The 11499-nt window shown below is 56.0% G+C and overlaps 1 protein-coding gene across 1 annotated transcript in view; it reads left to right on the plus strand.

The window, feature by feature from the left end:
* The first annotated feature begins 7999 nt into the window (after positions 1–7999).
* The window catches only part of SLC22A2 (solute carrier family 22 member 2), a 28952-nt gene continuing 25452 nt past the window's right edge, over positions 8000–11499 (plus strand). Inside the window, exons 1-3 of the mRNA XM_054595537.1 lie at positions 8000–8522; positions 8684–9765; positions 11133–11236. Of these exons, the coding sequence (XP_054451512.1) occupies positions 9355–9765; positions 11133–11236 (515 nt within the window). The 5' untranslated portion in view covers positions 8000–8522; positions 8684–9354. The remainder of the gene's footprint in view (positions 8523–8683; positions 9766–11132; positions 11237–11499) is intronic.

Below are 11499 nucleotides of genomic sequence, written 5' to 3' on the forward strand. Positions count from 1 at the left end.
GTAACAGCAGGTTATTCTTTACAGACCAAAAGATAACAATTTTGAATTCATAGCCATAGAAACTATACAAAATAAAATACTTTTATATGGAGCGGGCAAAGCCATGGGGGAGGAGTGGCACCCCTCTCTTCGCTGGGCGGGAGAGACGTCACAGGCCCGGGAAGCAGGGAGACCCGCTTGCAGGAACCCTGGGAGAGGCTGTCGTGGCTGGGACAGCAAGACGGTGAAAAGCGTCCGTTTCTGCTTGTTGGGTGAAGGCAGGGCTGCCACGCTGCCTGTGTGACGGAAAGAAGGAGGTCAAGTTCACTCTCAAGGCTTCTGGCCCGAACGACCGGAAGAACCACTGGGGGTTCCGCTGCTTATGGCGAGTTCAGGTGTCGCCTGGCAAGCTTGCCTCAAAATTCCTTTCAGAAAGGGGAACATCTGAGCTAGGTTGTTTGTGGGGTTTTTTTTTTTGAGCGGCTCACAGAAATATTTCAAACTTAGAAGGAAAACAGCTCATCTGCTACTTGATTCATTCTCTGCTTGACAATTAGTGGCAGTCAAATCTAAGAAGAAAAATTGCCAGAGAAAACATCTGAAATCGAGACGCTCTTTTCTGATGGTTAACACAGAGATGGTTTTAGCTGCAGCGGAAACGGATCTGGTTTGGGCCAAAGCAGCGCTTTGCAGAAGGGTGCGTTGAGAAGTTCCGCCTCGTATCGCTGCATATGCAGCCCCTCTGGGCTTCTGTACCCATGTACCACTGAAAATCAGAGCCGCGGAGAAGGATAAGCTAGGCGTCACTGGGTCCTGATGCCGGCCGCCCAGACGGAGAGTGTGGAGGTGGACGCGGAAGACTTCAGGGGAAGGACGGCGCAAGGGCATGGCTGCTGAAGGCAGGAGCTGGGACCCTCGCGGAGGCAGAGGCTGGAGGGGCCCCCTGAGCGCCATGAAGGGAAAGGGGTGCCACCTGCCCCTTGCTTGACATGCATAGAATTCACCCTCAGGGACAGGATTTTGTACACACGATGGGGGGTGGGGTGGGGAGAGTGGGTGACGTGCGGGAGCCCTCAGGGGCAGCAGGCACTCAGGCTGAAGTGTGCAGGGCTCAGGGGCCTGGGGCCTGGGGAACAGCCCCAGGCCTGCCCTGCCGACCACCAAAGCCACTGGGGAGCCCCGTGAGGGGTTTTTCTAGGTGCTGCCCAATAATGAACGTAGTCGCTGTGTAAGGCTACATTCAAATTAGTTAAAATTAAATCAAATTGAAAATGCACTCACCACGTTTCAAAGCTCGCCACGCGGCTGCCTACTACCGTTGTGGGCAGGGCACATGCAGGCGCATCAGTCACGGTGAAGGTGCCACCGGGCAGCCTCGGGGCTTCCGCTGCCCGCTCTGCCGGCCGGAGGACCCACGCTGCTCTGCCCCCTGTGCGTCCGGTGACCTCGGTGACATCTGACCAGGTGGCCTCCAAGCCGAGACACACCATCATGATGGACATGCAGGGAGAGGGACAGAGAACCAAAGAGACGACCGGTCGGGGTCTCCTCATCCTCACTCTACAGTCACAGAATTACATTCACAGGGTCCTGCCCGGGACTCCCCAAAACATTCGCCGTTTCATCAAAATGTCGGCATCTTCTAAATGTCAGTCCACCACGGAGCTTTCATAACGAGGAGTTTTTGTGTTTCTACAGTCCGCCTCACCCGTGAGTTGTATGTACGTGGCATGCAAAACGGGGTGGCTGCGTGCGCAGGGCGGGCAACAGACGACAGGGCTGGCTCCCCAGGAAACGTGCGGCGGGACCCCGAATGGGATTCAGTGCCTTCCGCTGCGAAACAGAGAGGCCGGATGGCCACGAGGGGGACCTGCGACTGCCGGAGCTGGGCAGGCTTCGGGAAGCCGAGCGAGGGGCTGACGGTTGGCCGGACGCGCAGGAGGAACTGTGGGAGCTTGCTCGCCCACTCGCAGGTTCGCGGGAGCCTTGGGAAGCCCACGGCAGAGGACGGTGAGAAAGTGCGGGCCAGCTGCCGAGCTGCTCACCGAAACGCACAGCAACTGCCAGCGTGCTGGAACCTGGGCCTCGAGACTCGCCTCTGGCCACCTCCGACGTCGCGCTGCAGGTGACAAGGGACCAGGAGCCAGGCCTGGCTCCCTGGGCTTTGTCACAGGTCACAGTGTGCCGTGGGAGCGTGCAGGGGTTTTTGCAGGGGAAGGGGACGACGCTCTGACTGTGCAGTGTTCACCTGGCCTGTTCCCACCGGAGCCTTTGCTGATGCTGGACACGCCTGAGTTCTGCACAAAGCCAGCACCAAATCCATCATCTGGGCACTGAGGACGTCTGACAACAAGGGACGCAGTTCCTCTTACCCGCTGGCAGAGTGGGAGCGAAAGCAGGTGGGGCGCTGAGCCCCGGGTGACGTCAGCGGCGTTCCTGGGCGGTCTCCCCGGGCTCCAGGTCACTTCGGCAAAGGGCAAGGAGAGGCTCCTGTTGTGGCCGCTGGCACCAGCTGCCAGGAGATTTGCCCGTCAGACAGGCATGCTGTGGAGCGGAGGGACAGGCGTGAATTTCGTCACTGGCACACTGACATAAATTGGAGTTGGGATTGAATGTCACCGGCTGTTTGCTGGCTCGGTGGTCTTTTCCAACCACCAGCGGCTGGACTGAATGGTCTTTTCCAGCCACAAGCAGCGAGGCTGGGGGACAACCGCACAGCTGTGACGGGCCCCAGGCCGGCCTGCCAGGCGACCCCGGGCAACCTGGAGGGGGCGAGCCTCGCAGCAGCCGCGAGGGCAGGCTCGCCGCGGCACAGTCCCCGAGCCAGAGCGTTCTGGAGTCTGGTCTCACTCCCCCTTTGCTGTCTCCTTTACTTATTTGTCAACATGGTGAATACGCGGTGAATGACAGGAACACAGTGTTTCAAAAACATGAATTATCTGGTTGGGTTTTTTTTTGTTTTGTTTTGTTTTTGTTTTTGTTTTTTTGGTCAAGGCATCTGAATATCCTGAGCAGAAGAAAAGATTTCCAGGTAAAACCAGAAATTTTCGTGATGTGAATTTCAGCTTTTCACACATTATGCCCCATTATCAAATGAACAAAAGCTATGTACGGACATATTTATTAATGGCAAGCACAGGGTGGCCCAGTCCCCGGTACCAAGGGGAATGGTCAAATGTACCGAAATCCTTGGGTCTGGCTCAGGCATTTGTTATTTCACAGGTAAAGGAGATGGAAAGAGAAACAGATACTTTCTCAAAAAGAAAAGGAGCGTGGGAGGAACATTTTGGTCACTTAGAACCAGCTCAATGAGCATCATTGAAATTTCCCGAATACCTTGGTTCTTCGGTTACCTGGAGACAGCGCGGCACGCGCTCCCCAAGTCTGAGGTTTTCAACAGAAGCCACATTATTTTGGGAGCCTGAGCCCAATCAAAGCTGTGGCGCAGAGAGAACTGCGTGGTATCAGCCGGGAGGTGCCGGCACGGTTTCCGCGCAGGGCCAGGGAAAGGCGGCGGCGGAACAGCGATGATACTTCCTTCCGGGTTTGCTCTGACCAGCTGCCTGTGGCCCACAACTTACCTCCCCGGGCCTCAATCTCTCAGCTCTGAAATACGGCGTTTGCACGAGTGCTTCTCATCTGGGGACAGTCAGCAATGTCTGGGACAGTTTATCATAACTTGGGGGGCAGGGGTATTCCTGGCATCCAGCGGGTAGAGACCAGGATGCTGCTGGGGTGAGAAACCCAGTTTCAACTAGATTGGACGAGATTTTCGACAGGGCAACACCCAACCCAAGTGTCCCACTGTTCTATAGATAGCATTTCAGGATCTTCCTTCCACATCCCTTCTTTTTAAACTGCCCCAAGTTATTTATCTTTCGTATAAGTAATGATTTTTACTATTATCAAAAATACGTGGGCGATAAGCACTTTTTAAAATCTGCATCCAAGGATATGTTAATTGATTTTAGAGAGAGAGGAAGGGAGAGAGAGAGCAGAGAAACACTTTTTTAATGTTTAGAACAACAACATTTTATTTTTAGATTAAAGCTTCCTAAGTCTTTCTCAATGAATATTTACAGCGGCAGCTGACACTGATTCAAAGTCTTCCAGGGTAGAACGTACACCCGGGCATTAAAATTCATCTTTTAGGAGGCTTCCTTAGTAGTTGTTTGCCAAATGAACGATTTCATTGGATAATATCTTTGGTGCTGAAAGAGACACCAAGCTTGTGAAGGTCCAAGACAGAGGGAACTGGGTAGGCAAGGCCTCCCGCATATTGTGGTTGTTGGGCCTACACACAGATTTTAAAAGTACATTAAGGCAAAACTGTTTTCCCCACCAAGTGCCCTTTCACATGTATCCTTTCCAACAGAGGCTTTGTTTAGAAAATCCGTATTCTCTTTGCTAACCCCCACCCTTCCCCAAAGCCTGAGTCAGGTGCCCCTCTGCCTGGGGCTTCTAGGAAACCCCATGCTACTGGTGGCGTTGAGCTTCTCCCATTTCAACCAGAAGTTCTGCAAGTCTCTTTCCTAGTCTTTTTTCTCCTTAAATTTGTCTTCCGTAGGAAAAGGAAGAGTTTCTGGAGGTATTAATGATGTCCATGAGAAGCTTGGTGATTTGCTTCAATGACCTGCTGAGGGCAGATGCTGTTGACCCAGGAACCATGGTCCTTGTACAAAGCAGCTGGTTAGGAGGCTAGAACTCTTGCTCTGTGGGGAGCTGGGGCGTTCACTTGACAAGAGAAGAGTTTAAGGTCAAAGAAGGCCGTCTTCAAATAGCTGAGGTTCCGTATAGAAAAGTTTTAACGTAACCTATCTGACCCTAAAGGAGAGAGTAACGTCCGTGTGCGTGGAGGGTCCTGGAAGATGAATCCTGGCACAGCCCAAGGAGGCCCTTTCCAGCCCTCAGTGGTGTCCAAAGGGAGTGGGCTCGCCTGACCGGCAAGCAGGTGGGCAGCTGCTTGGGACGGGTGTGGGTGGCGGATGGAAGCATCAGACAGTGCTGCTCTGATGTCTCCTGAGGTCCCCTCCGCGCAGGAGGTTCTATGAGCCCACGATTCTGGGTGAAGGCAGATCTCCTGCCGCTATGCCCGGCCACAGGGCCCTGTGCCCAAACACCTGGCAGTGGCAACCGAGGATCAAGCAGACAAAGGCAAGCGCAAGCTGGGTGGGGGAGGAGGCAGGAAAAGGGCAGAAGGGAGGGGGGAGTGGAGGCGGTCCCGGGAGTGACTACCAGCTACCGCGAGTCACGGTGCTCAGCCGTCCTGCACAGTGTCACCCCTCAGCTCTAATGTGAGTGATCGCCAACTTACAAAAGAAGTCAGGTGCTTGCCGGGGTGACGTGGGGCTGTAGGGCAAGGCCGGACCAGAGCCTGGCCATGCGGACTCTCCCCCGACGTCCCCCGGTCCTGCCCTGCCTGCCGCCATTGTCCCCGTGAGCCGCCCAGGGAACACGCATCGCTGTGAGACAGGCGTCATTCAGTCACCCCCATCTCGGGTGCACTTCGGCTGAGCGCCGCGGCCGCGGCTGAGTGGCTCGGTGCCTTGTCCCCTTGTCAGGGAGCCGCTGCCAGCATCATCCTGCAGAACACATGGCGGCAAAACCGGCGACGCCGCCTCCACCTCGCTGACGGACCACCCGCTCCTGCCCTGCCGTCCCGCCGCCTGGCTTGGCATTGGCTGGGCTTCACGGTTGCCCCCCTGAGGGCTCCCTGTCCTGTGCTGGAGGAGCTGGGCGATTGAGTCTGGGCACCAGTGGCCTTCCCTGGAGCTGCCAGACGATAGCATCCTGGGGTCAGTATCTACTTACATTACAAAGTAACCTGATAAAAGATTGAGAAATACCTCTGACACGCATCACAGTAATCCGTCCAATGACATGGATTAGGTGCCCCGGCAGCACTGGGGCGGATCGGCCCCCGGTCTCACTCGAGCGCACAGGCCCCCCCGCCACGGTGGGGCGATCGGCTCCGTCGCAAGTTCCCCCTCTGGTTGCTCACTGCCAGGTGGCTTTGCTGTCACCTAAGGGGAGGGCTTGACGGCCGCCCCGCTGAGGGCTCTGCTGCCCTGGGAGCTGGGGGCTGGACCAAGCGCAGGGCGCGCCCAGCGCGGTAAGTGATCTGCGTGCTCGCCTCCTCCTTATCTGGGGGTTTTGTAAGTGACCCACAGTGGATTTCAACATCTCTTCTCCTTGGCCAGCGACACTCTTCCTTGCCTCTCACCTGGTGCCCTCTTGCTCGCAGCATGTACACCTGCTGTCTCGACAGGGAGTCAAATCCTGGACGCGAGGCTGTGACGTTTCCTAGTGAGAGGCAGTTGGGGCCACCTCTGGGCCCCTGGGATGGGAGGGGGGTTTATGACCTTGGTCACTTTTTAACTCCCCCACCCCCACAGCACTTCCGGCAAATGACAAAGGGCAGGGGAAGTGTGGGGACACCCTCCCCCCAGGTCCTGACTCATCCCTAAGTGGCTGGGTGGCTGACACCGAGGACGCCCCCAAATGGCTCTGGTCCTCAGTCTCGTCATCTGTGCGGTAGGAGCACCCCCAGCCACCCCACGGGGGTGCTCCGCGCGTCACAGGGACGCGGCCCCTCGGAGGCTGCGGGGAGCCCGGCCTGGCTCAGCAGAGGTGAGCGTCCTTCCTTCGCCCCGCCCCCGTCATGCTGTCCACCGGGGGCTGCGTCACCCTCCCGTCCTCCTCTGGTCCTGGCCAGTGGTGCTCGGGGACAGAGAGGAGGATGGAGACGGAGGCCGTGGTGCTAAGACCGAAGCCGAAGGCGGCCATGTTTAACTCCCAGCAGCAACCACAGATGGCCTCAGCCTCCCCACGTCAGCACGGCGATGCTACCCAGTGTCCATCGCGTGATCGGTGTCACCTCAGAAGGACAGGGACAGAGCTAGAAGAGACTGAATTTTCCCATAAGTTAGAAATATCGGGCAGTAACGCTGACAGCCTCCATGGCTGAGTGGATGGCAGAGGCCGGACTGGGGGACACCTGGTCCCTGCCGGTTGTTCCCGACCGGGGCCTCACATCCGTGGTGCCCAGCACTCTCGTTCAGGTGACTGATCACACGGCAGAACTGCGGGCAGCGGCTTCCAAAGCGGCGTGCCGTCTCACGGGGCTCTGGCGTTCTTTCAAGATCTGTGTGCGGGATGATGCTAACTCGTGGCTGAAGAGAGGCTGCCCGAGAGAATTTAGAGACGAAGTGTCCACAGGAGTCACTGAAAAGCTCTAACTTATCCCTGGGAGCTGAGAGAGAGCGGGCTTTGGGGAGGCTTTTGATGTCTGCACCCACTGGGAGTTCTGGCCCGTCTCTTCCCTGGCACCCAGCTGGGGTGCTAACCCCCACCATGTCACTTTTGGGGTCCCTAGCCAGGGTGCCTTCTCTCCACTGTTCAGCTGTCTTATGGCTGTTTTACATACAGTGTCCAGGGCGTTTAGCTGGACTCACCAGGAAGAATAAGGGAAAGCACATCTACTCGAAACGAGACGCCGAAGTGAAAGGTGCAAATCTCTTGCTTGACATTGGCTTATCTTTTTGCCGGTCAGGATTATTTATCTGGCCTTTATTTTATTAATGATTTTTAAATTTTATTTGAACAATATCCCTGCATCAGAGAGCTCCTGAGCAAAGGACTGCAAAGCGTCACCAAATTCACGGCCACAGCCATGTGTGCCACGCGTAGCCATTGTTGCGGCCCCATCACTGTCCGCCAATCCTTCCCGTCTCCCACGAGGACCGCGGGGGCGCGTCGCAGCTTTCCGGAAGACCGGCGTTTCCAGCCTGCGGTGGCTGGCTGCCTCCGGAGCGCAGCCCTTGCCCACAGCCGCCTGCCGCGCTCCCTGGCCAGCCACCGGGCCTCAGGTCCTCACATGGCAGCGTTTCGTTCAACGCGGTTTCTTCACAACGTGGATGAGATGCTGCAGGAACTTAACTCGCGTTCGTATCAGTCGCTGCAGGGTAAAACAGGTTTGCTATACGTCATTTCGCTTCCCGTGGCAGAGCCGACGGAGGGCGCCATAGGTTCACGTGAGAACCTACTGTACCACCAGAACTGTCATCCTGCTCTCATTCATTTTGTTTTTCCCTATTGACAGGTCAGCGGGTGTAACTGCCTGGATGACCTTTGTGACCACGGCTTCTGTGCCAGAAATGCTCACCCAGGCTCATGGGTCTGCGTCCTGAACCCGCGCACTCTGACAACTGCAAGCTGGCAGGGGCAGTGACGTATGTCCTGCCGCCCTGTCACCACTGCGCAGAGCTCCTCTGCGGACCGGGCCAAGGCACCGTGGGGCCAGATGGGTCCCCACGGGCACCCGGCTTCTCGCTTTTTCAAGAAGACAAAAGGCAGTCGCTGCAGCGAGGACGACCTCCCGAGCTGTACTCCCAGGCCGTGCTATGACACCCACCGAACAGTCAGCAGCGGAAAAAAGGAAAGAAGCGTGGGTTTGCTGTCTGGTGTTCTAAGGTGCAGAGCCGTCAACAGGCCGCCTTTGTGTGGCAGCTTCCCACCGCAGTCCCGGTCCTCTCACCCAGCAGGTAAGGGGTCACCTGTTTCCCTCGCATCCGGGTGCACCCAACGTCATCTTAACGGGGCACCCTGACTGCAGGCAGAAACAGCTAAAACAGCAAGACAGCACCATGAGGACGCTCCTGGCTTACGCTTGGCTTACATGTGTGGCGACCATTTTTCCTCCCAGGTGGGCCAAGGGAAAGACGCTTCAGGGCTGAGAGGCGGGAACTGGCCTTCTTTAAAAAGGAGAATTGTAAAACCCAGACACACGCTGAGCAAGCAGCTGCAGCAGAGACCCAGGGCCTGGCGGACCCACGGTAGGAGCTGCCCGCCTCCGTGAATACGGACAAAGGCTCGGACCCGAGCCCGTGAGTCACATCGCGCCAGGCAAGCACAGCCAAAGACGTGCGCGCTCCCCCGTCCCTTGGGCAGAAGGTGGGCGGTATGGGCGAGGTGCAAACGCACTCACTTCCTGCGCTTGGTTTTCTAAGGAAAGAGTAACAGGCCTGTGGTGTGTGAGCGCTCCAATTTCTCGCCCCGTGACACAGAGGGAGGGTTGTTTGTGGTGCTGGTATGGGGTGACAAGCTCGTGGAGGGCGATGTTGCAATCAGCACAACATCTGGCCCGGCCACCAGCTCAGGCGTGGAGGAGAGCAGCAGGGGCCGGAGGAGGGCCCCGCGGGAGGCCGGCCCGGCCACGGAGAGGTCTGGGCCAAAGGCTGCTCTCTGCCTCAAGCAAACTCACCCTCACACTTGGACTTTCGGTCAAGAGCTGTGCTGAGCTGGCCACAGCCTCTCTCAGGGACATTCGTGGCAGAGCCGGGACCCGTACCAGGACCTCTCCTGCCTGCCGTAATAATGCCAACCGTGGATGACATTCTGGAGCACATAGGGGAGTTCGGCTTCTTCCAGAAACAAGCGTTTTTCCTCTTAGCGCTGCTCTCGGCGTTCTTTGCCCCCATCTATGTGGGTGTTGTCTTCCTGGGCTTCACCCCGGACCACCGCTGCCTGAGCCCCGGCGCGGCCGAGCTGAGCCGGCGATGCGGCTGGAGCCTGGCCGAGGAGCTGAACTTCACGGTGCCTGGTCCGGGGCCGGCAGGCGAGGCCTTCCCCAGCCAGTGCCGCAGCTATGAGGTGGACTGGAACCAGAGCGCCCTGGACTGCGCGGACCCGCTGGCCAGCCTGGCCATCAACAGGAGCCACCTGCCGCTGGGCCCCTGCCGGCACGGCTGGGTGTACGACACCCCCGGCTCCTCCATGGTGACGGAGGTAAGTGAGGCCGGACTTAGAAACCAGAGAGCAAATGATGCTGCTTTTCTTAAGGAAGAAGCCAATAAGGCCCAGGCGCACTCTTTGGACTCAAGGTATCTTACAAAATCCCAGCTTCTGACAAAAGCGCGCAGACTCTTACTCATCTGGAGTATGAGTGGGTTAGTTTAATCCTGATCAAATTCAGGCAATAATGATTCTCATTTATGCAACTCTCTCCAGTAAGAAACAAGCAAAAAGATATTAAAATCCCTGGAAATAATGCCAGGAAAGGGAAAATCTTCAAGCTTCCCTTTTTTGGGGAATCCCTACCTTCCCCTCCAGTCTTTCTTCAAGCTCAGAGAACTCACTGGAACTGATACACATGAAACAATGTAATTGTCTCTTAATGGCTTTTTTTCTATTTAATTTGCTCAGAGTCCACATGAAACCATGTGGTCTCAGAGCTTATGCTATGGTACTATTATGTTATTAAAAACTACAGTCAACATCAACATCTAATTGCAAAACCTCATTTCAATAAATACAGAGAAAATAAAAAATAGAGACTTGCTTTCACTAGCAGCAAAGCAAACTGAGGGGAAGGGAGATGCAATTTTTCTGGAAATACGGAGAACACCAGTTGCCTAGCTTAATTTTAAAAGACTGCATGCATGACATGTTAAAAGATGTTCTGTATGAATAAACATTTAAGTCAAGGGGCCTTTTCTGAGGATCTAAAGGGGTCTAATAGTTGCACAAGACGCGGAGATCACAGATTTAACACCACGCGACTTTGAGAGGTTTTACAGGGTGGCTACACCCATCCCTTCCTACAGGGAGGAGGAAACTGAGGCCCCGCGCAGGGAAGAATGTTGCCCAAGGCCACAGGGTGAGAGAATTAGCACTTAGCCCTGGCAACCGGATCTCCTGACTTCTGGGCCAGCACCTGCTCCAGACAAGAGCAAACACAGCAGGGTGCTCCTCATCCCCCAGCCGTTAAAGAGGCAGGAGCAGGACCCTGCACAGCCCCGCTTCCTCCGGTGGCTTTGGGGCTCTGTTCATACACGTCTTTGCTTCTGTGTATTAAAATTAGAAAAGGAAATGGTTTTGTGCAAAAATGAAGTATTACCCAATGTCAGCCAATTTAGCCAACAATAGAGTTTAGCCTAATGACATACTATCAAACAGAATGCTAAATAGATTGCAGGATGGATCTTTTGGTTGTGCAGAGAAAATTGATATCATGGCAAGACAACAGTGGGTTTGTTGCCCCTCCGCCCCTCCATTTGATGCACGGGATGCAGGTGAGCTCCCCCGGCCGAGGGGAGTCTAACGAGGCCTTGTCTTCTTTCTCTCCCGGCCTGGGGCCTTCTCACCCTCTGCAGTTTGACCTAGTGTGTGCGCGCTCCTGGATGCTGGACCTGTTTCAGTCGGGTGTGAACGCAGGATTTTTTATCGGCGCCATCAGTATCGGCTACATAGCAGACAGGTGGGTGCCACGGGCTCCGAAAGCGCTCAGGGTCACCGGCCGCTGCTTGAGCACCATGCTTCCCGAATCACGCCGCCTGCCTTGGCCATCTCAGGCTGCTTCTGCGGGCAAGAGAAGCGTGGCCGATGTCTTTCCTCCTTTTCCAGCGCTCTGGGTCACAGAGGGATGCTTTGGCGTGAGGCAGCAGTTTCTCCTCGGGGGATGTCCGGAAGCTGAAGGTTAGGAGGGAGAGCGGTGGGCGATCTGATCTCGTGTGGCGCCCA

The sequence above is a fragment of the Pteronotus mesoamericanus genome, unplaced genomic scaffold, assembly GCF_021234165.1.
Source record: "Pteronotus mesoamericanus isolate MK-2021 breed Mesoamerican mustached bat unplaced genomic scaffold, CSHL_Meso_final contig_134, whole genome shotgun sequence".
NCBI classification, from domain to species: domain Eukaryota; kingdom Metazoa; phylum Chordata; class Mammalia; order Chiroptera; family Mormoopidae; genus Pteronotus; species Pteronotus mesoamericanus.